We start from the raw sequence: 25,881 nt of genomic DNA, 5'->3' as shown, positions 1-25,881 counted from the left end.
CTGCCCTGTGATTAATCCATTCATTGTTTATTTATTTACATGCATGGGCAGTGGTAGTTCAGTGATTAAGGTACTGGACTAGTAATCATACGGTTGTCTGTTTAAGCCCCATCATCACCAGGCTGCCACTGTTGGGCCCCTAAGCAAGGCCCTTAATCCTTAAATGCTCAAACTGTATTCAGTCATAATTGTAAGGGCCTTTGGATGAAATGTGATAGAAATGATTGACATGTAGGGCGGTTGTAGCCAAGTGGTTAAGGTACTGGACTAGTAAGCAGAAGGTCGCTGGTTCAAACCCTACCACTGCCACTGTTTGGCCCTTAAGCAAGGCCCTAAACCCTCAATTGCTCAGACTGTAAGTCGCTTTTGCTAAATTCCGGAAATGTAAATGTAACGCTCACCTTGTAGGAGGATCCAGACTTGATGAAGTTCTTCTCCAGCACGTTATCCAGCGCTGGGTCCAGCTCCTCGGGTACATCCTCGATGAGCAGAGGGCGACCCAGGGACAGGCTGTCCTCCAGATGGGTGCGGAAGTACTTGTGATTCAGAGACGTGACCTTGGAACGATACGGAGCGTTCGTTAGCATCATGTCGTGTACCTAGTGCTGACGTTAGCTAGCCTGAGCCACGGATCTGACCTGGAGCTCGTTGGCTTTCTCCTTCTTCTTGATCCAAGCCTTGCCCTGAGTCTGGGGGTCGATGAGGAGGGGGAAGCGGGTAGCTTTGGTGACAATGATGCCGTTCTGCACCGACAGGTCATCACCCGGAAGGCCCTGCAGATTCCACTCGCTGATCTGAACGAGGGGGGAGAAGATACCACCTGTGAGGGTCTTCCATCAACATTCCATCAACAGCCTTCACTGATCCCACTCTCATCAGGCATCAGTACTGACTACTGATTAATCAGGGCTTCTCTTTACACTCAGAACATTTACTGTTTTGTTTTGGATTCATCCAATCATAAGCTTGCTGGTTCAAGCCCCACCTTTGCCAGATTGCTGCTGTTGGGCCCTTTAGCAAGGCCCTTAACCCTTAATTGCTGAGACTGTACTGTCACTCTACTCTAAGTCGCTTTAGATAAAGCACCAGTACCAGCACTGTAACCAGAACTGAGTATCTAGGACTAAATCCCACATCATGTAGGTGGTATTAAGACCAGGATGTTAAATAAAATCCTACTGTGGGCTGGTCCACCAGCATGGAGATCAGGTTCAGGTTTTCAGTGAAGGGAATGTTCTTCTTCGTGAGCTCGGCCTCCCAGATCTCCTTCAGCAGCATGTTACGGAACTGTTGGTTGAACGGACCACAGTAGGACAGGAAGCCGGTCAGCTGCAGGACGTCTCCAACCAGCCTGAGAGCAGAGCAGAGACAGACACGTGAACCTCGGTTCGACCCCAGGAGCCGTGGAGAGACTGAGAGAAACCTGCCTGCTGATCTGTGAGGTGAACTCTCTGCTCTGCTCGGTCCAGCGCACTTTCTCCCCGCTCAGCCCGTCGATCAGAGCGGAGGCCGTCTGCATTTTATTTCTGCACGATTCGGCGTCGTTCAGCAGATCCTGAAAACAGTTAACGTTATTCCAGTGTCTCGTAAGCATTAGATGCACGTTTACACACACAGTGATTTGTGAAATAAAAAGGCCACGAAATGCTCTGATTGGGCCCCGGGTATTAGGGAATGTGGACTTGGATCAACAGCTAATGTTAGTACTGTGGTACCTTGTAACTGTACGTCCCCTAAACTCAAAATCTGAAACTCGACGGCCTTCTTTGAGAAATTTGTACCCTTAAACTCAACGTTTCCCTCAAACTCAACGTGTGCTTTGATCAGCGCTTGGCTTGAGCGGTGTGGTAAGATGTCATGTGAACATGAGCTGAATCTGCATTAGTGTGGAATAAGCGTCAGATCCAGGGTTACAGCTCCACATGATTCTCCTTCCTGTTTCACTTTGTGTTACAGCTCCAGCTTCTGAGAAATGGTGAGAATCAGAATCAGCTTCTCCCAGAGTCTAAAACTCTTAACTTAATGTATTAAAAGAACAACATAAAAACACTAAACCTCTCTTCATTATTACTGCTCATAAGTTCTCTCCACTCATTAAAAAGCATAACAAAACAATAAAGTAAAGCTAAAGTGCAGCTTTTATTGCATTTTTAACAGTTAGTAATTGTATTTCAGTGTGTTTATATTATATTTGTGTTATTTTCAGTGTTTAAGAGTCAAAAACAACCTCATTATTTTACATGAGACTAAAATATCTGCAGCTCACCGGGACCATGGACGCATTAACAGGTTCCCCAAACATCCTTATGGGGGAAAATACCTCGAAACTCAACGTCTTTAAAACTCAACGCCACGCCCAGAACCGACTGACGTTGAGTGTCTGAAGTGGAGTCTGACTGGTGACTGGAAATTTAAGGTGGTAACTGCAGTCTGATTGGCTACAGTGAATTTTAGTGCAGGTAGATGGACTGATTAGGTAGGAAGCGCTCACACACACACACACACACACACACACACATACACACACTGAGTGCTTGATCTGTTGAGATGAAAATCCCAGTATCTACAGTTAAAACTGATGTATGATGCACCAGTCACCAGTAGAAGAGGACGTACCTGCTTCTCCTTCATGGCTGCTTCGAATTTGGCCAGCACCATGTCCAGCTCTGCCTGCTTTTCATCCAGCTGGGCCTGAGCGTTAGCCAGTTCCTTATTAGCTGCCGTTAGCCTGTTCTCCTGAACGCTGAGATTAGCCTGGGTAGGAAGAAGGCAGGATATGCCAGTGTTACTAATAAAGTTAGAGAAGAGTCTTGTGTGTGTGTGTGTGTGTTGGGATGCTGGTAACGAATGTGCTTTTGCCGCTGATGAACCAGAAGTGAACATCACACGTTACATTTAGGTGCAGGGGTATCGTATATTACGCTCGCCCATCACAGCTGAGATCTGGGACTGGCACCCTGCTCTGCAATGGACTGGCACCGAGTTCAGGGTATTCCTGTCTCGAGGTTAATGAAAATTAAATTTGCGATCGTAGCCCAAAATCAAACCCCCTGCACCACTCCAGCTCACAATTTAGGAGTCTAATGACTGGCAGTGATTTTAGTCTTGCTGCCTCAGCATGTCCATATTTATAATCACACAACACACAAAAGTGAGACCTGTAAGAAAAGCCTTTAATCTTTGAGTTTTTAATCGTATAGATTGTATATATCCATGATTAATAAACCACCGTATGTATTTTGAAGTGATTTCTGTGGGTCCGGCTCTCGTGTTTTACCTTCAGTGGCAGCACCTCCTTGTTGATGCTGAAGAAGGTGGCCATAGCCTGTGTCCAGGACAGCAGACCCGCCACGTTTCCGCACACTTTACTGGCGTTCTCCAGCGTGTAATCCTCCATCTGGAAGTACGGCTCCAGCAGCTCCATCGTCTCTTCGGTTATCGTGTCCTTAGGAAACTGCTGCAGTGACGTCAGGAAGCCGCCGCCGCTCATCAGCTTAGGGGTGAAGAGAGGAGACTCGTATCATTAGTCTCATTAGAACCATCAGATCTCGTGAGGTCCTGCACGGTGTTTCAGGGATTTTACCTTCATGGCTTCGCTCCAGGAGGGCTTAAGGCAGTGCCTCTCTGGATCCATGACGACGGGGTCCAGCTTCTTGCGGAAGAGAAGCAGACAGCAGTCCATAATTCTCATGATTAAATGTGGTGGCTTGGACAGTTTCCTCACTGTTGCGATATCGGCCGGTTTGATGGTCTGTTAAAGACACGAGGTCAAAAACGATTTACAAATCTAGGATATAGTGGTTTCAGATCCTACAGTCGTTCCAGTGAACAGGACAGGACAAGGGTAGAAAGGACAGGCCACACAAACAGAACCACACACACTCGGCAGGGAACCGAACAAGTCAACTCATAAAACAGAATCAAAGACCCAGAACGACTCTACCCTGTATCAACTGAGTTAATGACAAAAGTTAGAGAGCGCTAGCAGGAGATCTAGCAAATAATTCAGAGGGCAAAGCCAGTCAGTCAGAGGTACGCTGTTAGACGGTGCTTCTCAGGTAGTGAGGAACCTTTAATGAGGCGCAGAAAATGCTTTGAAGTTTAGTTCAGAGAGAACTACGCTTTCTGTCGGCCTGTGTGGGCGTGGCAGGTTGGGTCTCACTTAGCATTGTGCTTCAGAAATCGTTTTATAAGCACCTATAAGCGTTTCCTGCTTATTTCTATTTTAGGTTTCTTCTGTCATTAAAATTTAAAGAGAGGTAACTCTTGGATCTCACTTCTTCAGGTTTGTATATATAGTACAAAAGTATTTGGACACTTCTTTTAATTATCGAATTCATGTGCCGAGCCATACAAACGCTGTCATCTTTCGACTGAACGGGCACAAATTCCCACAGGCATTCTGTATTTCAAAGTCATTTAAAGAGGCTTTATTAGAAAAGCCGCTGTCGTTCTAGCTGAATAGATCAGACGCCACTGTGTGTTTTTAAAATGGGAGGTCTGACAAGCCCATGGTCAGGTGTCCAAATACTTTTGAGCTGCTACATCAGTTTTTGGAACTCACGTTTAAAGCCGCCTCAGCTTTCATGAGTGCAGGTTCAGCCGCCTGCAGCTTCAGCTCTGCCACACCTTTTTCCTTCTCGATTTCCTCCACGATCTTCAGCGCTTTATCCTTCACCACCTGCACCTCGTTTTTGACCACAGAGGCGGCCTCGGCGCTCACAGTCACCTCCTTGAGGACCTGCACGACCAAGTCCATGAGCTCACGATCGATCTAGCAAAGTGAAAACGCTCTGCTCAGTTCTGATCGAATGATGTACCTTGTCGGCTCGGGCCGAGGCCAACGCCAGCTCCTGCTCCTTCACCACCAGGTCTCTGGACAGCTGCGCGACGGATTCGCTGGCTTCCATTAGCTTGGCTAGACCTGGGAAACGAGCAGGGCTTGATCACTCAAACACACTCGTACACACACAAAACACATTACAAATGTACTGGCCTTGTCCCTACCGACATTCATGCGCTCAACAAGAGTGTTGATGTGGGTGTGCTTCTCTGTATAGAGGGTTTTGTATCCATTGATGAAGGACAGGTAGGATTTCGGGGTGACGTGGGCCCTTCGTCTGAATCTGAATAAAAAGAAAGAGGAACAGAAAGGTTGATTCCAGACTTTGGACCACAAAACCTGATCTGTAGCAAAAGAAAGGGACAGATTTCATGAATTCAGCTCGATTATACATGAATACCTTTTGGTATAAGTGGAATTGGTATGACCAAAGGTATCTGGACACCTGACAATGAGCTGTTTAGCTAGAACAATAGCCGATTCTCTAATAAAGCGCTTCAAATGACTCTGATATTACAGTATGCCTGTGGGAATTTGTGCCCGTTAAGTTAAAAGATAACAGCATAGGTTAAACCCTTGATATAAGGTACAAGGGACAGTGGGAGCCTAGTGGATAGAGCTTTGGGCTACCAGTCAATGACTGTCAATGCAAATCCAGGCTCTGTCGTGCAGCCACTGTTGGGCCCTTGAACAAGGCCCTTAACCCATTAAATAAATTCCCTTTAAATGAATGTTAGACGTCATCACTGTGAGATTCGATTGATGAGGCAGCAAAATATGCCCCGAGGACCTGGGTTTGATCCTCGTCTTGACCCTCTTTACTAGTTTGGGTGACTTAGTGTCTATAAAACTGAGGTTCTCTAACATGGCTGTATCTCTAAGTACAGTACGGTACCTCTCAAAGTAGCTCTCGCAGGTGGAGGAGACTCTGTCGTGATAGACGGCCATAGTCTGGACCACCGCAGTCTTCACCTCAGGCGAACAGACCATGTGGAAGTCCGAGAGGAAATACTGGGACACGGCCATCAGGGCTTCACTCGGCCACGGGGTGAACCAGTCCATGGTGCATCCGGATATCAGTCCGGGGAACTTCAGAGAGCGGGAGCGGAACTTCTCCCCCACCTGATCAAAATATTCCACATTATGAAGCGTGTTAATTCACTTCAGTCTTAAAATTACAACGATTTCTGTAACTGCTCTTTTACTGTGAGTGAATCTGACTCACATTCTGAGAGAATAAAATGAAGAGCATCAAACAGAGGGGTGAGACTCACCGGGGAAAAACACAGCACCACATGGAGGTTCTTTTTGGCCCGGGAGATGAAGTATTCATACAGATTATCAAAGGTGGGCGGCACTCGGGGCGTCTCCTTTTTCATTACGGGGATGAGATTCTGTGTTATCTCGTCCAGTTCATCACGAGCAAAAAGGTTCGAGACCTAGAGGAGAAACATGAGAAAGTGAATATCAAGTGCAGTGTGTTTTTACTTCCGCAGAAATGATCCGTATTACTAGGGCTCGACTAAATTCACTGGGAAATGTGCTTCATTTTACGGACGTCTTTACAGTCTTTCATTAATTTATGTCATTAATTAAAAATGTCATTAATTTAAATATTAAAGCTCTTGTCCGTGTTCCACATCTTGGTCATTTTGACTAACTCATTGCAAACTGAATTGCCGTAGGACTGCTAGTGTAAGAGACTTTTCTGTGATGTTGTTTGCTGATAATGAGCGCATTTTGTCCCTTTGTGGATTCCATAATCGAAAGTGTGTTTCTCTACACACGTGATCATCAAACTCTAAAGACGCTCGGTTACACTAGGGCGCCTCACAGTGCGGATTAACCAGTAATCTTGATGCATTTGTACTGCACGTGAATAAAAAATGGTAAATCGCTAAACCGTACATTTTAAATTTCACAGCAAATTACATATTACACGGGGAACGGCTCATTTCACGGTCCATGGCGCCATTCTCACGTCCGTGAATCGGTAGGGACTTAGTTATTAGTGATTAGTGAAGCTGCTTCACCTCTCCAGATGACAAAACATTGTTAAGGTACTCTAGGAAGGCCTCGTCTTTTATCTCGTTGTCCGTGAAGATGAACGTGACGCCTTTTCCTTCAGCGCCGGCCGTTCTGAACAGCACTTTCAGGTCATCCATCAGGTTGCTGATGTTATAGGTTCTGAGTGATACAGGATAAAGATGTAAAAAGTGCAGAATCACTGATATTCTGCAAATCACTCAACCCAGGGAACTACGCCGTCTCACCTAGTGAGTGTAATCTGGAATATCCTGTAACCGGCGATGTACGACGCGAGCCGTGAAAGGCTTTGCTTGCCCGACCCTCCCACTCCCACCAGCAGAGCGCTTCCTCCATCGGTCCTGATGATGCGGGAGATCTGCGGCCGAGAGAAACTAGCAGTTTTTATAAACTCTGGGTTTAAAGGCTGAGCTGTGGTCAGAACTTTACACTGACCTTGATGAGGTGGGTCATGGCATCAGTAAAGAAGACCAGGTCCAGATGTGAGCCCCGAACAGCCTCGTTATACTGGCTCTGATAGAACCGCAGTCTCTCCGACAGGAACTGGAAGTCCGGCACCTGGGAAATATAGCAGAAGTGTGATGTGTGTAAGATTTATACTAGCCCTCGTCCCTTCCCACATGTGCCTGGCTGATCTGTGACACCGGCCAGGTGCTTTACTGTGTATGGAGCATCATGCAATGTCCTGGAGGAACCTCGAGCAGACAGCAGGAGCTGCTGGTGTATTTAATCAGCTCTCATTACAGCCCAGCTGAGACCAGGTCAGGACCATGTTTTAAAATAAACGTACCAGTTCATAGATTTTGGGAGCGTCGAGACAGGCGTCATCAGCCTCCTCTCCTGTAGGCTCTGGAGCCTCTCTCAGGAAGTCCACAAAGTAAGGGTCGGGGTGGAGGTGTGGCACCAAAGCAGGATCCACGTGTTCCTGAATGACCTGGGCTATAGACTTCTCGAACCAGTGCTTATCCTCCTCACACACAAACCTGGAATACACACAGCTAGTCATTAGATAGATAGACAGACAGACAGACAGACAGACAGACAGATAGATAGACAGATTGACCCTAGATAGATAGACAGATAGACAGACAGACAGAGAGATAGATAGACAGACAAATAGAAAGATAGATAGATAGATAGATAGATAGATAGATAGATAGATAGATAGATAGATAGATAGATAGATAGACAGACAGACAGACAGATAGATAGACAGAGAGATAGACAGACAGACAGAGAGATAGATAGACAGACAAATAGAAAGATAGATAGATAGATAGATAGATAGATAGATAGATAGATAGATAGATAGATAGATAGATAGATAGATAGATAGATAGATAAATAGATAGATAGACAGACAGACAGAGAGAGATAGATAGACGGACGGACAGATAGACAAATAGATAGATAGATAGATAGATAGATAGATAGATAGATAGATAGATAGATAGATAGATAGATAGATAGATAGATAGATAGACAGACAGACAGAGAGAGATAGATAGACGGACGGACAGATAGACAAATAGATAGATAGATAGACAGAGAGATAGACAGACAGACAGAGAGAGATAGATAGACGGACGGATAGATAGATAGATAGATAGATAGATAGATAGATAGATAGATAGATAGACAGACAGACAGAGAGAGATAGATAGACGGACGGACAGATAGACAAATAGATAGATAGATAGATAGATAGATAGACAGAGAGATAGATAGACAGACAGACAGAGATAGATAGACAGACAGACAGACAGATAGATAGACAGATAGATAGACCCTAGATAGATAGATAGATAGATAGATAGACAGACAGAGAGAGATAGATAGACGGACGGACAGATAGACAAATAGATAGATAGATAGACAGAGAGATAGACAGACAGAGAGAGATAGATAGACGGACGGACGGACAGATAGATAGACAGACAGGTAGACAGACAGACAGAGAGAGATAGATAGACGGACGGACAGATAGACAAATAGATAGATAGATAGATAGAGAGAGATAGATAGACAGACAGAAAGACAGACAGCCAGACAGACACCTTACCGGTCTGCGATGACTCGAGTGCATTCACACTTGAACAAGGACAGGAGGGTGGCGACTGTCTCACACTCTTCTGCTCTGATCTTCAGCATGCCCTGCCAAATCCTGGACAGATCTCTTAGGTTGAAGAAGTAGTGAAACTTTGATGGAGTGGGCAACATCTTCCCCTGTAACACAGTGCAGGAGAGGTTTGGACTCTTTCACCTCACAGGGAGTGATCATTTTACTAACGATGCATTTTACCTTGGTCCATTGCCAGAGAATCCGGGAAGCGGGTACGAGACGCTGTACAGTGTCAGAGATCTCTGGTGTAAATCCTCGACACTGATGGAAATATCCACAGCCAATAATTCCTAATAGAAAAGTACTGGTCAGTTCTCTGTGAAACAGCTTCAAAGGTTTGGCATGAAAAAGAAAGACAGAACCCACTAATAATGAATAATTAAGGTCCTGCCTAATTCAGACCGTGAAAATCACAGCACGGATCGTGAAATGTGCAGTATAAGGCATCCTAGCAATCTTACAGTAATTACATTAACCTACGAGACTTCACTACCTGACCGTGTTTGATGTGTGTTTTACGTATTAAGTGCATTTTGTCCCTTTGTGGATCCATAATGAATGTAAAAGTGTGTTTCTCTACACACGTGATCGTCTCTGTGCTGCACCTCAAAAAGAACAAACCAGTAAAGTTTTCTGCTCTAAATAGTTTGTCTGTGTTCAGTTGATTTCTTTCTTTATAGACTCAGTAAACATTAAAGACGCTCGGTTACATCAGCAATCAGTGTAAAGCAGCTAAAAACACCAAAACATCCCCACATTTTGCCCCAGTGTTCCTCCCAATCTAGTCGTATCCAGTTACCCCATCATATTTCACTCCTGACCGAGCGCAGTACCGACGTGATTATTACCGAAGATCATGTCGATGGAGGAGTTGGCCGGAAGCGTGCAGTTAAACACTGTGAACTGTCTCTTCAGTCTCTGAGGAATATCGTTCCTGCCACCGCCGGGATGGATCATGGCGGCCATCATCTGAACGTCTGTTATGGTGGTGAAATCACCGGGTTTATCCAGACTGTACATGCCCGACATCTCCATCGTCTGACGCACTATTTCATTTGTGATCTACAGAAAAAAAACATGAAATATTACAGATTATTTATAGACTGTGTGGCCTCCACTTCTTATCACCATTACTGGACAAACAACAATTAAACTGGACTTTAACTCCAACCACCTCCTTGTTTCTACACTCTGTCCATTTTATCAGCTCCACTTACCATATAGAAGCACTTTGCAGTTCTACAATTACTGACTGTAGTCCATCTGTTTGTCTACATGCTTTGTCAGGACCCCCACAGAGCAGGTATTATTTAGGTGGTGGATGATTCTCATGGTGACACTGACATGGTGGTGGTGTGCAGGTATGAGTGGATCAGACACAGCGGCGCTGCTGGAGTTTTAAAACACCTCACTGTCACTGCTGGACTGAGAATCGTCCACCAACCAAAAATATCCAGCCAAGAGCGCCCCGTGGGCGGCGTCCTGTGACCGCTGATGAAGGTCTAGAAGATGAGCGACTCAAACAGCAGCAATAGATGAGCGATCGTCTCTGACTTTACATCTACAAGGTGGACCGACTAGGTAGGAGTGTCTGATAGAGTGGACAGTGAGTGGACACGGTGTTTAAAAACTCCAGCAGTGCTGCTGTGTCTGATCCACTCATACCAGCACAACACACACTAACACACCACCACCATGTCAGTGTCACTGCAGTGCTGAGAATGATCCACCACCTAAATAATAGCTGCTCTGTGGGGGTCCTGACCATTGTAAAACAGGGTGAAAGCAGGTTAAAAACAAAGTGCTTCTATGTGGTCAGTGGAGCTGATAAAATGGACAGTGAGGTGGTTTTAATGTTATGGCTGATCGGTGTATATTTGTATCGATGTTTAATTTTCCGACCTGATCTCCCCATTCATTGACGACAGGCATGTTGATGTCATCAATAAAAACGGTCAGTCTCCGTCTGCCGGGGGGTCCGTATGTGCTGCCCAGCCGCTTCTCTATGTAACTCTCTACTGCCCGCTGTAATCAGAACGGCGTTAATCAGAATCAGTCATCGGTAATGGTGAGTTTTACTGCATCTCCTTCCTTTCCTTCACCTGGAACATGATCGGCTCCGTGGCGGAGGAGAAGTTCATGGATTTGAACAGATCCATCTCAGGGTTGTATTTCTTCGTGTAGGCCTTAATCATGACCGTCTTGGCAGTCCCCTGTTCACCGGTGAGGAGAACAGCCTAAGCACAACACACACACACACAAAATTTCTAATCAAGGGTCAGAGACACACAGTCCACGTGTGTTCCAGCAGTTAGATATGTGACGACCTTGCGCTGTTTTGCGATGGCCTCAATCAGGAAGCTCGTTCTGGTGTTGTCCACGTTGGGAACGAGAATGGACGTGTAGTCTGGTGCCGAGTCTGTGGGGTAGACGTACTGCACGACGTATTTACTCCAGTGATCCCAGTCACCTGAAATAAAAAAAATCCACTTTATAGGCTGCAAATAATCAGCAATAATGAGTAGGGATGTAACGATACACTACCCACGATGCGATTCACGATACGAATTTTTCCAGATTGTTTTAAACAAAATTAAATTGAAGACAAATTTTCCTTTTATTATTCTCTTTAAAAAAAAATAAAAAATACTGCATTTGTGCTTATCTTTTATTTATCTAAATAATGAAAGTCCTTTTATTTCTGAGGTAGGTGCAAACTATGCAAAACAATGCTGCACGTTTCCCTTTTTGTGTAAAAAAGCTGAAATGAAATTTTAAAACAAACCCCACATTAAATAAATACATAAATGATACAAATAAAGAAAGTATCCTCACATAAATACATTCTGAACCTGGCAACCCTGTAGTGACTTCAACCAGGCGAGGTGAATAGCACCAGCGCCCTCTGCTGCTTAAAGTCAATATCGATTCATTATACTGTACATGTAAACCGATTTGAATCGTTACACATGTGAATGGATTTTTAACTGTCTGGTGGTGCATCGTTACATCCCTAATAGTGAGGGCTCATTTTTTATTAGGCTGGACGCAGTCGTTTGTTCCCTGATCTGCTTCCGGAAGCAGAGACACGATTCCAATCACCAAAATACCCCACAGTCCCAAAAACACCAGGAATACCTGTTGCCTCCAGCTTTATTAAGTCGATGTGGTAAACTTGCCGTTCTGATTGACCATGTACTCGAACATGGTCTGGCCAGGCTCTGTCGGTGGCAGGTCAAGCTTGCTTTCATGAGAGCGAACGAACAGCTCCATCTTGTCCCGGTCATCCAGTTCCAGCAGAGCTCCCAGACTCCACATCATGCAGAACACGAAGAGGCGCTCCAGGTGCTCGCTGCTCAACGTGCCTCCAGCATCTTTAGGAGGAATCAGACCCTCCAGCAGGTTTACCGACTGGACACACACGTCAGGTGGTGAGCACCAGTACGGGTATCAGCGCAGTAAAGTAACGTAATAGTAACCGAGTAATTATTCAAGTGTAATGATCATTAATAAAGATTTAAAACTGATCTGGATGCTGATAATGAAGTACTGAAGTACTGACCACACTCTTTCATACTGCATGACTGTAGTTTACCTGCATAACGTAGTTGCACTCCAAGAGCTGCATTTTTGGCTTGAGGTTTTGTTTCATGAATATATAAGCATCTTCAAATATCTTATCATACAGGCTCATCAGGCTGTCAGCTTCCTGAGCACTGCGCTTGTTGGTCCAGCCCTGACACACACACACACACACACACACACACACTTTGATATACTGCAGCTTGAATTGTTATTAACCAGACTTATAACTGGTCACAAAAAGCTTCATTATTATTATTCCTTATTTTACTAAGCAGATGATGAGAGTGAGACCTGTTAAGGAATCCTGTTACGGAAGAATAAATATTGTACATTTATATTTTTATTTAGTTTGACTGCACTGTAACCACCAAGGGAAAACGACACATCATGTTTTATTTTATTTGAGACTTTATTTCTACAGCAGCATGGTTGCATCTTTCCCTTTTTCTCCAAATCTAATCACATCCAATTCCCCAGTTATATCTCAGAATCAGAATCAGATTTATCGGATAAACACAAGGAATTTGGTTCTGGCTGATGGTATCTCTGTAGTATAAATATCTCATATAAATATCTGCTCTACTGCTGTAAATCTCGACCCTGACTGAGGAGCACAGTACCTAACACATGCCCCCTCCGACACATGTGTAGCAGCCACTTCTTTTCACCTGCATTAGGTGGGCAGGGATCAGTATGGCGTACTGAGAGTCACGCACTGCTCTCCGCTATTCACCATCTGTGTCATGCGGTGTCTCGACCAGCCAGCAGAGGCCGCTATTGCAGCAGTACATTTACATTTTCAGTATTTCACAGACACTTTTATCCAAAGCGACTTACAGTACTGTGACAGTATACAATCTAAGCAAATGAGGGTTAAGGGCCCTGGCAACCTGGCAGTGGTGGGGCTTGAACCAGCAACCTTCTGATTACTGGTCCAGTACCTAAACGCTAGGCTACAGCTGCCTGTAATGAGGAATCCCTTCAGCCCATTAGAACTTAAGATCATAAGATCCACTTTCCCACAGAATCCTTATTTTCTTCCTACTTCTTAATACTTGCCAGTGGGTGGATTAGCAGATCTAAATTCCCTCTAGGTTTGAGTCTGTCTGTCAATGTGGTATTTCTTCTTTGCATCTAGCTTTTTTCCTGGGTGGATCTGAATCCCCCTTGACCCTGATCAGGACTAAGCAGTAAGTGAGAGTTAGCAGTTATAAATGAGAACCTGCAGAATGGGTCTCCAGCTGAGAGCGGAGGAGCTCATGAACACCATGCCCACTCTGGAGACGGTAGCGGGAGAAGCATTGTCCATGTTGTGCACCTCAAACACCAGCTTACAGCTCGGGGACATAGGGATCCGGTCACCGTTCGCCAGGGTCAGAGTTTTGTTGTCGTCCAGCACCGAGTTCAGGTTCTCGATCCAGATGGCGTCTACTGGCCCATCCAGCACAATCCAGATGTTTTCTCCTGAATAAAGAATAAATACATGATGTGCAGTGTGCAGTGCTCATTCTGAGGGAGTGAAAACATTTACAAAGCCTAAAGATAATAATTGAATAATATTAATGTCATGTTTAATACATGAGCTGCAGTTATGTGTTTGTACTGGTTTATGCTGCTACTTCAAATACAGCAAAGAATCCTGGGGGTTTTAAAGCCTGAAGTTGTTAATTTTTCTCACTTCAGACCAGAACAATGGTTCACTCTGCCCTTCAAATGGCTGATAACTTTGGAAGAGTTTTTAAAACCCAGCTCATGCTCACCCTTTTTAGTTCTGAGAGTTTTCCTCCACAGGGTGGAGAAGATCCCGTCGGTCCAGTCGTTGGTAGCGGCGTCCAGACGGCCGAACATCTGGGGCGCGGTGATGGCTTTGGGGTTCATCCTCATCTCTCTGTGAGCAGCGCCGCACTCTGTCATGGCGCGCATGAGGATGTTAATGGCGGTCGTCTTTCCGGCTCCGCTCGGGCCGAGGGTCATCAGGCCGTGACGCACCCGCGACGCCTCGTATAACTGCCGGAAACATTTACAAAACGTAAACAGGTGATTATAGTGTAGTCATGATCATCGGTTCTGGTTTCACTGATGTAATGGAACTGACTGTGGGGTGAGTTAGATGCTTGTTATTAGTAGTTAATGCATATAGAGGCGGTATATTTATTTATGGGCGCTTGGGTGGCCACTATGCCAGGATCCAGGGTTCAAATCCCTAGTGGTGCACACAGACTTTACTGGCAATGTCTGGGGGTAAACAAGGCCCTGGCATCCTCACACACATATACACACACACACATATACAGTATATATATATATATATATATACTGTACATACACACATACATCCTCACACACATATACACACACACACACATATACAGTATATATATATATATATATACTGTACATACACACATACACACACACATACATACACACATACATACACACACACATATACACACACACACATATACAGTATATATATATATATTAGGGCTGTCAAACGATTAAAATTTTTAATCGCGATTAATCTCAGAATTTCATATAGTTAATCGCGATTAATCGCATTAAAAAAAATCTGTGTAAATGTTATAGAAAACAAGGATTTTTAAGTGAAATGTTACAATTAAAATGGTGAACACATTTTATGCTAAATGTACTGATGTTAAAAACTGCTGGGACAAGAGAAAACTGTAAGGGAGTTTTATTCACTCACATACTAGGCAGTAAATGTCAGATTGTAGGTTAGAATTTCTCCATCAGCAAACATTGTAGATCAGCGGTGCTTTAGGTGGGATAAGGCGTAGTTATTGTATCAGACTTGTCTGTGGTTGTATCGTGACGATGGTTTGATGGACGTTTCTACACGAAGTGAGTGTGTTTTGACCCTTTGGGGCTTCCATAGTTCATGAACTAACGTGCTCGACTCAGCTTTCCGGTATTCGGTACAGAAGAAGAAGTTAATTAAGTGTAATAAAGTGTTCTGCTCCCGACAACTTGTGAATATAGCGTGTATTTATTTCTTTATTATGCAAGTGCATCACTACCACGATCGGTTACATTATGTTAACAAACCGCAAATGAACAACGGTGGCAAGTCCGACATTAAAACGTTTGTTCTACCAGTCAAGTCTCAACATGAACTAGAATTTGCGTTAATGGCACTAATTTTTTTAATCGCGTTAACTTGAGGTCGCGTTAATGCGTTATTATCGCGTTAACTTCGACAGCCCTAATATATATATATATATACTGTATATGTGTGTGTGTGTATATGTGTGTGAGGATGTATGTGAGGATGTATGTGTGTATGTGTGTGTGTGTATATGTGTGTGAGGATGTATGTGTGTATGTATGTGTGTGTGTATGTGTGTATGTACAGTATATATATATATATATATATATATATATATATATATATATATATATACTGTATATGTGTGTGTGTGTATATGTATGTGAGGATGTATGTGTGTATGTATGTGTGTGTGTATGTGTGTATGTACAGTATATATATATATATATATATATTAGGGCTGTCGAAGTTAACGCGATAATAACGCATTAACGCGACCTCAATTTAACGCGATTAAAAAAATTAGTGCCATTAACGCAAATTCTAGTTCATGTTGAGACTTGACTGGTAGAACAAACGTTTTAATGTCGGACTTGCCACCGTTGTTCATTTGCGGTTTGTTAACATAATGTAACCGATCGTGGTAGTGATGCACTTGCATAATAAAGAAATAAATACACGCTATATTCACAAGTTGTCGGGAGCAGAACACTTTATTACACTTAATTAACTTCTTCTTCTGTACCGAATACCGGAAAGCTGAGTCGAGCACGTTAGTTCATGAACTATGGAAGCCCCAAAGGGTCAAAACACACTCACTTCGTGTAGAAACGTCCATCAAACCATCGTCACGATACAACCACAGACAAGTCTGTTACAATAACTACGCCTTATCCCACCTAAAGCACCGCTGATCTACAATGTTTGCTGATGGAGAAATTCTAACCTACAATCTGACATTTACTGCCTAGTATGTGAGTGAATAAAACTCCCTTACAGTTTTCTCTTGTCCCAGCAGTTTTTAACATAAGTACATTTAGCATAAAATGTGTTCACCATTTTAATTGTAACATTTCACTTAAAAATCCTTGTTTTCTATAACATTTACACAGATTTTTTTTAATGCGATTAATCGCGATTAACTATATGAAATTCTGAGATTAATCGCGATTAAAAATTTTAATCGTTTGACAGCCCTAATATATATATATATATATATATATATATATATATATACTGTACATACACACACACATACACACACACATACACACATACATCCTCACACACATATACACACACACACATATACAGTATATATATATATATATATATATATATATACTGTACATACACACATACATACACACACACATCCTCACATACATCCTCACACACATATACACACACACACATATACAGTATATATATATATATATATATATATATATATATATATACTGTACATACACACACACATACATACACACATACATCCTCACACACATATACACACACACACATATACAGTATATATATATATATATATATATATATATATATATATATATATATATATATATATACTGTACATACACACATACACACACACATACATACACACATACATCCTCACACACATATACACACACACACATATACAGTATATATATATATATATATATATATATATACTGTACATACACACATACATACACACATACATCCTCACACACATATACACACACACACATATACAGTATATATATATATATATATATATATATACTGTACATACACACATACATACACACATACATCCTCACACACATATACACACACACACATATACAGTATATATATATATATATATATATACTGTACATACACACATACATACACACATACATCCTCACACACATATACACACACACACATATACAGTATATATATATATATATATATATATATACTGTACATACACACATACATCCTCACACACATATACACACACACACATATACAGTATATATATATATATATATATATATATACTGTACATACACACATACATACACACATACATACACACATATACACACACACACATATACAGTATATATATATATATATATATATATATATATATACTGTACATACACACATACACACACACATACATACACACATACATCCTCACACACATATACACACACACACATATACAGTATATATATATATATATATATATATATACTGTACATACACACATACATACACACACACATACACACATACATACACACACACATACACACACAGACACACATATATATATATATATATATATATATATATATATATATATATATATACTGTACATACACACATACATCCTCACACACATACACACATACATCCTCACACACATATACACACACACACATATACAGTATATATATATATATATATATATATATATATATACTGTACATACACACATACATACACACACACATACACACATACATACACACACACATACACACACAGACACACATATACAGTATATATATATATATATATACTGTACATACACACATACATACACACACACATACACACACACATACACACACATACACACATATACAGTATATATATATATATATATATACTGTACATACACACATACATACACACACACATACACACATACATACACACACACATACACACACAGACACACATGTTCAGGTGAGTTTACCTGTATGAGCTTGAGGTTCCACGGCGGGTGATTAACGATTCCTGCTTGTTGCACTTGTGTGGCGACTGCAGCCTGCAGCTCAGCGTAGGTGCTGTTATCCAGCTGAATCCCAGGAAACAGGTCACTGATCAGACTGAGAAACAGAGGCTCGTCTTCATCCACCTGTAGCAGCACAAGCAGGGTGCATGAAGATCCCCAAAACCAGGAGCACAACGTGGGTCCTTTCCGTGGCGTCATTTAGTACTGATACTGCAATGGTTACGGTTCTCACCAGTTTGGAGAGGTTCATGTCACGCAGAACCCTCATCACGATGCTGGACTCAGAGTCTGAGGGTCGAGCCCGTTTCTCAGCTCCCAGAGTCCTCAAAACCGACAGAATGTTCCTCAACCCAAAATCATAGTGAACCTACAGAGAGAGAAGAGTTTATACATGAATATTCTGATTTACATTCTTAACAACAAGTGAACAGAATTATATACAATCCAGTATGAAAAAAAAAAATCCTTATTTATATTCTGTAACTGTTCACTGATCAACTCTAACTGACCAGATTTATTTGATCTTCTGGCTGCTCCATATTCGTGGTCACCACAGCAGATCTGGTGTGTGTACAGTCTTTACACTGGATGCCTTTTTTTATTTTATCTTGGCTTGGGACCGGCAGTGAATGCACCCTGACGAGTGCACCTCTCAATGGCTAGGCTGTTCAGCCCCCAATTCCAAATCCCCCAAGGCATAGCCAATTATATCTGTATCTGGATGCCCGACCGGCCGATAGCACCAAGGATCTCAGTGTTAGTGGCTCAGCGCAATTTACCACGAATGCTTTAATCACTTTTATCATTATTGTTTCTTTTTTATTATTTACCACTTTATCCTTTATCCAGGTCAGGGTCACGGTGGGTCCACTTTTTTAGGAGTCACTGGGCGCAATGCAGAAACACACCCTGGTCAGAAACGAACCCTCGGCCACCTTTAGCTTTGAGACATGGTCAATCATGTCTGTATGTAGACGTCCAACAGCAGCGCCGATTTAAACCCTGGATCCCAGCGGTAGTACGCTACGCCCGCGGAATTTACCCCTGCACCACCTGAGCGCCCATTTTGTTATTAATTATAATACAAACTGTATGAAAATATGTTTGATTTAACTACAAGCAAGCATTCAACATCTGAATTTGATCTCACAGATACACCACTGATCAATAATGAAACTGGATGAACTGCACATGCTCAGTACACTGCTGAGTCAGGAAGGCTGCGCGTTCCATCCACCTTTAATAATTAGGATGGGTGTTTCCATACTTTTGGCCATTTGGTGTGTGTTTGCTGACATGTACCTGCTTCGTGAGCTGCTCCTCACACAGTTTATAAAGCACAAAGAACTTCTGAGCCAGTATAACGTTCTCGATGAAACCACAGCTGGCCAGTTTGACTCTCATGATGATCTGAAACACAGAGGGTTCGCTTAGCTGAGCTTCTACAGAAGGGAAATGAGTTCACGTACCAGTACCAGTGTATAAAAACCTCACCTGTCTGTCAGGAACCATCATAGAAACGGTCCTGAACTGCACCTTTAGATTTTCGGGCAGTTCCTGGCGACCGGCGTAGCCCGGGTTCTATAACAAGACACATTAGTTTAAAGTAAAGGACGCCTTTAATCCTGCCCGTGTCATTCACTGTGTTTCTTATATTACTGTTCTTACATGACTGAAATGTCAATGTTGTGTTGAATGTATTTGGGCAAGATGTTGATGACACAACGTTCACTTACTCCATGTCCATTTTTATCTAATGATTGGCTTTTTATACCAAACAATCAAAGGTGCTAAAATATGGACCACACGTGTATATTTGAACATCTGTAAATACGTTACCATGGTAATAAAGAGTCCGAATTCGGGGTTCAGATCCACACAGTCTCCGTCGGTGAAGAGGAACTGAGCTTTGCGCTCTTTGCGAGCGCTCAGGACGATGTGGATCTGCTGTGCAGCGACCGACAGCACGGGCAGGTCGATCCTGTTAAACTCATCGAAGCATCCCCAGGACCCAGACTGAGCCAGACCTAACAGAAAGTCCTTTATTAGAGTGGATATACGTGATCGTTTTATCCTCAGTACCATTCTGAATAAAATCTGGACTGATGGCACACTCAGATACGTCTCTTTAATACAGACTTATTCTGCTGTTACACACTATATGGTCAAAAAGTGTGGACACCCCTCCTAATCATTACGTTTACATGTTTCTCTATACACAATACTAAGAGTGGTAAAAATGCTATATGCTATAATGTTATGCTATAAACATTTAGACAACATTCTGGGGAAGGTCCCTTCCTGTTCCAGTATGACTATTCTTCTGTGAACTATGCACAAAGGTTAAAGTCTCTGGTGTGGAAGAATTCAAGTATCATGTAAATCAGAGTTTTTCAAACTTTTTTTTAAACGTCTCACATGTTCTCTGTCATGATTTTTACAGCAAGCCAGGCCACACAAACAATGCATTAAAACAAAACACAAAACAAATAATACTTCATTAATAAAAATGGTAGCAATCTGGTCCCACTGTGGTTTACGAGATGTAACGTAAAGCCTTCACAAGGGGGCGTTTATGTACAAGTTAATTTCTGTTAATTTTTTCTCTGCAACCCATTTTTTTGGCTCCCCCGATGTAGAACACCCTGAGCTCAATCTCACTGAACACAAGTGAGCAAAAACTGGAATGTTGATTGTAAGCCAGGTCTTTTCACCCAACATTTACCTACATGGACACAAATTTCCACATGCACACTACCAAAATCGTATAGAAAGGCAAGTCCATATTAAATCTAATGAGTTTGGAACGGGTAACCAATACGCTCAGGGTCAGGTGTCCACATACTTGTTGACCTATAGTGTAGCGCCGTGTTGACTGACTAAATAAAATCACCTTTATAAATCCTGCCCAGTCCTCTGAAGTCCATCTGGTCGGAGCAGTTAAAGACCACGACGTACTTCCCCAGGCAGCGGCCCATGTCTTTGGTGGTTTCGGTTTTGCCCGTCCCAGCCGGACCAGCAGGAGCTCCGCCCATACTCATACCTAACGCCTGAGCTAAGGTAATGTAACACCTGGGAGAAAAACATTATTGTTATTTCTATTGAATGTACACGAGGACCTCCTAAAGGACGAGTAGAAGCACCTGTCTGTAAGAGGAGTGATGACCAGCCTGTCCGTGCAGCCTAAAAACTCGTTCTGATAGATGAAGTCGACGTCCGTGATCGACACTGCGACGTGATCCTGATCCTCCCGGAAATAAAATCTGCTCTGCTTCAGCCATTCAAAGTCACCGAGGGACCTGATGTTCATTTTCACCTAACAAGCACAGGGCTACGGTTAATTCTATTCCTGATACAGACTACAACTGCGCTTTAACCTTGTATTTATTAGTATATAAAATAATAACACGCTGGTAAGGATTTACTGACGCTAGACAAAGTAAACATTCATGTTTGTATGGAATATAAAATGGGTGGGTAAAAAAGTGTGATGCTTTTTTGAACAGATAACATCACAGAGAGGAAAGAGATTTATTTCATCGTAAACTACGTGTGTGTGTGTGTGGTGTGTGCACACAACCCAAAATTCCTTATAATGGTCCTAACAACAACTGGCCGGTCAGAAAATGATCCAGAAGGAAGATCTGAGCCACCGTTTGTTCCGCACTGCTCGGTTGGGTGGAAAATCTTCTTATACACAGAAAAATTCATGAACGGATTTCAATGCTTGATATAAAACTCAAAGTAACATGTCTAGATGATTAAATGTTTTCAAAACATCTTCTGACTCCATTTTTACCTTTTTTGCCCAAGACTGTACAACAAAAATATAAAAAATGATGATAAACAATGATGTTAATTTAATAACTCTCTTTTTATAAGCCAGAATATAAAGATATAAAGATAAAATGAAAGGACTGGGTGCTCGGGTGGTGCAGAGGTCTATCACACTCATGCTGAGATCCAGATTCGAACCTCAGCGGTGCGAGGCGTCTACACAGATATAATTAGCTATGTCTAAGGAGTGTGGGGATAGCTGAAGTCCTGAGATGGGTGGGTTCCGGTGAAAGCGAGCCCACAGCGACCCTGACCAGGATAAAGATGCTGATAAACATGCCATAAAAGGAATCACGTGATTACAGAAGTCATATTCTTACCAAATCATTAAAAATGTCTCTCTGATGGACGTGGATTGTAACCAGCGTCTCAAACTTAACACGCTCGAACTTGGACAAGTCGTGAGTCGTCTGTGCTATCAGCGTGTTCAGCAGATCCAGAAACTTCTGGTTTGTCACAGACATGACCCTCTTGTCCTTCTTGGCATTCTGCAGTGCCTCCTCTGAGTCTCGAGTCCAGAGCATCTGAATGCCCAGCAGGCCCACCTGAAGGAGAGGAACATCACCGGTGCATGTATTTTTAAGGCTGTGCTATATGTTATACGCATTGTTATGATACGCACGCTCTGAGCTGTTGCGTACCTGAGCTTGGACCTGGTTAAGGAAGGTGAGGAGCTGGAAGTCGGGCTCATTAATCTGCAGCTGAGCTGCTTTTATGACTGAGTGCAGTGAGGCTTGCTGTTGCACCAGTAACTCTCCCAACCAGAGTTCCACAGGACCGCGCGCCATTACTGGTTTGTCCAGCTGGTAAACACACACAGCACATCAGAGCAGCTCCATCCAAATCAATTATCATAATCAACACAGAAATAAAAACTTTATTACTGGTTCTTCCTCTTAGTGAGTAGGATGTATATATAATGTATATATAAAATACCACACCACTAGAGGTGCACTGTTTATCTCTATCATCAATTTATTTCATTAACTCACAGGTTGCGAGAGTCTTTACTTCAGATCGTTCATTAAAAAATGTCATAACATAACATCAAATAAGGTAAGAGGCAACTGGATCTACACTGTATGGCCAAAAGTATGTGGACACCTGACCATGAGCTTGCAAAACGCCTCACTAAGGGCAGCTGTAGCCTAGTGGTTAAGGTACTGGACCAGTTACCAAATGGTCACTGGTTTAAGCCCTACCACCGCCAGGTTGGCACTGTTGAGCAAGGCCCTAACCCCTAATTGCTTAGACAATACACTGTCTAAAATAAAGTGACTTTTTCAGGTAGAACAGTCGCTTTACTAAGAAGCTTCTAGGGTTAGACTTTGTGGTATGTCTATGGGAATTTGTGTCCATTCAGTAGTACAGATGATGGCAGCATGTGAAGTTTCATTAAATTGAGCTTTTCTTCATGTAGGGGGACAGTCATGCTGGAACAGGAACAGGAAAGAGAAGTCCCTAAACTGTTGCTGCAAAGTTGAATTCATGACTTCTTGTATAATTGATTTATTACACATGTTATAGATTGTTGTGCCTAAAACACATTAATTAAAAGATTAGAAGGGGCGTCCCAATACTTTTGTCTATATAGTGTTTTTAACACAACAATAAAATAGAATAGAATGCCTTTATTTGTCATATATACATATACACACGTACAGAACGACTAAATTCTTTCTTCGCATATCACGGCTTGTTTCGGAAGCTTGGGTCAAAGCTGGGGTCAGCCATCGTACAGCGCCCCTAGAGCTGAGAGGGTTAAGGGCCTTGCTCAAGGGCCCAACAGTGGCTGCATGGCAGAGCCGGGATTCGAACTCTCAAGCTTTCAGTTGACAGCTTAAAACTCCACCCACTAGGCTCCCACTGTCCCAGCCTCACCTACCGTTGCCCTTTATAATCCTGGCTGATCACTAACTACGACTGATCTCTATTTGACGTGATAAGATGAAGGATTTTGGAAACATCACCCACCCCTACTTCTCATCTGTACTCTGTTCCCCTGTGTGTGTGGAAATAAATACAACCGCACACTTCTGAGCTCCAGCTGATACGTACGGGTACTTTCTCGCCCTCCTGAGAGATCACCGCCAAAATCTTGTCGTAGTCCTTGACATGAAACTCCACCTCACTGACGTTGTCGAACACTCCCAGGAGATGAGCCTGCAATCACGAGTGCAAAGATGGTTATGAAGCTGGACTGACGTGGAGAGCGTTTATACTGGTGCGCCGCTCGTACCTGGATGGTGTGAGAGTCACTGGCTTGTCCGAGGATTTCCAGTAAAGCAGGATCGGACACAAAGAAAAAGCGGGGGAACTGCAGTCGTTTCTTTTCCAGGTAGCTGTACAGAAACAGGTGAAGCCTGATGATGCAGATGTTTTGAGACAGCTGCTGTCACATGTGCTTAGATAAAGCCTCACTAATGCACGGTAATAATACAGGGTTTTGGGATGAGGGATGTGTGGACAGTGAGGAAAATAATAATGTGAGTGTTTTTGTTTGTTTGTTAGCATCAAATCAGTGATTTGCTGACATTTTCTACATTCAATTAAATAAATAAATTAATTAATTAAAAAATAAATAGGACATTTGCTTTGAATTGTATGTCCAGGTTTAGTTAGTTAGCACTGATCTAGTGATTTATCATGTAAAAGACATGGCTCACACTGTGTTCATGCCTACACAGATGCATGCTATATGGCCAAAAGTATTTGGACCGTGAGCGTGTTAGACATCCTATTTACACTTTCAGCATTTAGCAGACGACCTTATCCAAAGCGACTTACAGTACAGTACTTACAGTCTGAGCCAATTGAGGTTTAAGGGCCTCGCTCAAGTGCTCAAGAGCAGCAACCTGGCAGTGATGGGGCTTGAACCAGCGACCCTCTGATTACTAGTCCAGTACCTTAACTACTAGGCTACAGATTTACATTTACATTTACGGCATTTAGCAGATGCCTTTATCCAAAGCGACTTACAGTACTGTGACAGTGTACAGTCTGAGCAATTAAGGGCAGTGGTGAGGTTTGAACCAGCAACCTTCGGATTACTAGTCCAGTACCTTAACCACTAGGCCCTACAACTGGCTACAGCTTGCCCCATGATGTGATTTACTTCATATAACTGCTTTATTACCCCTGTTAGCAACTGTTGTGGCTAAAACACATTAAGTCAATAATTAGAAGAGGTGTCCCAATACTTTTGTCCATATAGTGTAGCACTGGTAGTCTCAATACTTTGGGTGAGGAATGAGAACCAAGCCAATCCACCCCCAATTCATTAGTTACATCTAGAAACAAATCTTGATGTAGCCTCTTTACCTTCTGGGTGTTTCTGGGATGTAGGAGGAAACACACACATGGACACTATGAGGACGTGCAAAATTCCTTACAAACGGGGACCGGGACCTCTGAAACCGCTGCTGTGTGGCACCACCACCTGTGCCATCCAGCAATACGACTTGATTATAACAAAGAGAACTGGAAGGGAAGAGGTACTTTTTCAGAGCGGTGTTATTTTAGTCCCTTTAAAGTGCGATATGCCCCCATGCTGAGACTTTGCTACCAGCTGG

The 25,881-nt window shown here is 42.6% G+C and overlaps 1 protein-coding gene across 1 annotated transcript in view; it reads right to left on the bottom strand.

Annotated features, from left to right (window-relative positions):
* Nucleotides 1–24,672, bottom strand: part of LOC134306076 (dynein axonemal heavy chain 8-like) — a gene marked incomplete at both ends in the record, with an annotated part of 32,925 nt that extends 8,253 nt beyond the window's left edge. The window contains 37 exons of the mRNA XM_062990291.1: nt 402–557; nt 639–794; nt 1,180–1,351; nt 1,428–1,555; nt 2,617–2,754; nt 3,278–3,493; nt 3,584–3,751; nt 4,565–4,741; nt 4,821–4,924; nt 5,008–5,126; nt 5,739–5,965; nt 6,118–6,282; nt 6,877–7,030; nt 7,117–7,247; nt 7,325–7,447; nt 7,680–7,872; nt 8,952–9,115; nt 9,192–9,301; nt 9,860–10,073; nt 10,914–11,036; nt 11,114–11,248; nt 11,339–11,481; nt 12,191–12,422; nt 12,607–12,747; nt 13,819–14,060; nt 14,357–14,603; nt 18,434–18,595; nt 18,705–18,839; nt 19,775–19,882; nt 19,967–20,053; nt 20,312–20,499; nt 21,366–21,544; nt 21,616–21,788; nt 22,630–22,854; nt 22,951–23,112; nt 24,368–24,472; nt 24,549–24,672. Coding sequence (XP_062846361.1) covers nt 402–557; nt 639–794; nt 1,180–1,351; nt 1,428–1,555; nt 2,617–2,754; nt 3,278–3,493; nt 3,584–3,751; nt 4,565–4,741; nt 4,821–4,924; nt 5,008–5,126; nt 5,739–5,965; nt 6,118–6,282; nt 6,877–7,030; nt 7,117–7,247; nt 7,325–7,447; nt 7,680–7,872; nt 8,952–9,115; nt 9,192–9,301; nt 9,860–10,073; nt 10,914–11,036; nt 11,114–11,248; nt 11,339–11,481; nt 12,191–12,422; nt 12,607–12,747; nt 13,819–14,060; nt 14,357–14,603; nt 18,434–18,595; nt 18,705–18,839; nt 19,775–19,882; nt 19,967–20,053; nt 20,312–20,499; nt 21,366–21,544; nt 21,616–21,788; nt 22,630–22,854; nt 22,951–23,112; nt 24,368–24,472; nt 24,549–24,672 — 5,926 coding nt within the window. The remainder of the gene's footprint in view (nt 1–401; nt 558–638; nt 795–1,179; nt 1,352–1,427; nt 1,556–2,616; nt 2,755–3,277; nt 3,494–3,583; nt 3,752–4,564; nt 4,742–4,820; nt 4,925–5,007; nt 5,127–5,738; nt 5,966–6,117; nt 6,283–6,876; nt 7,031–7,116; nt 7,248–7,324; nt 7,448–7,679; nt 7,873–8,951; nt 9,116–9,191; nt 9,302–9,859; nt 10,074–10,913; nt 11,037–11,113; nt 11,249–11,338; nt 11,482–12,190; nt 12,423–12,606; nt 12,748–13,818; nt 14,061–14,356; nt 14,604–18,433; nt 18,596–18,704; nt 18,840–19,774; nt 19,883–19,966; nt 20,054–20,311; nt 20,500–21,365; nt 21,545–21,615; nt 21,789–22,629; nt 22,855–22,950; nt 23,113–24,367; nt 24,473–24,548) is intronic.
* Nucleotides 24,673–25,881: the final 1,209 nt, after the last annotated feature.

Source organism: Trichomycterus rosablanca, unplaced genomic scaffold (assembly GCF_030014385.1).
Source record: "Trichomycterus rosablanca isolate fTriRos1 unplaced genomic scaffold, fTriRos1.hap1 scaffold_186, whole genome shotgun sequence".
NCBI lineage: Eukaryota > Metazoa > Chordata > Actinopteri > Siluriformes > Trichomycteridae > Trichomycterus > Trichomycterus rosablanca.
The sequence above is the reverse complement of the archived record's forward strand: the minus strand, read 5'-3'. Positions and strand labels throughout refer to the sequence as shown.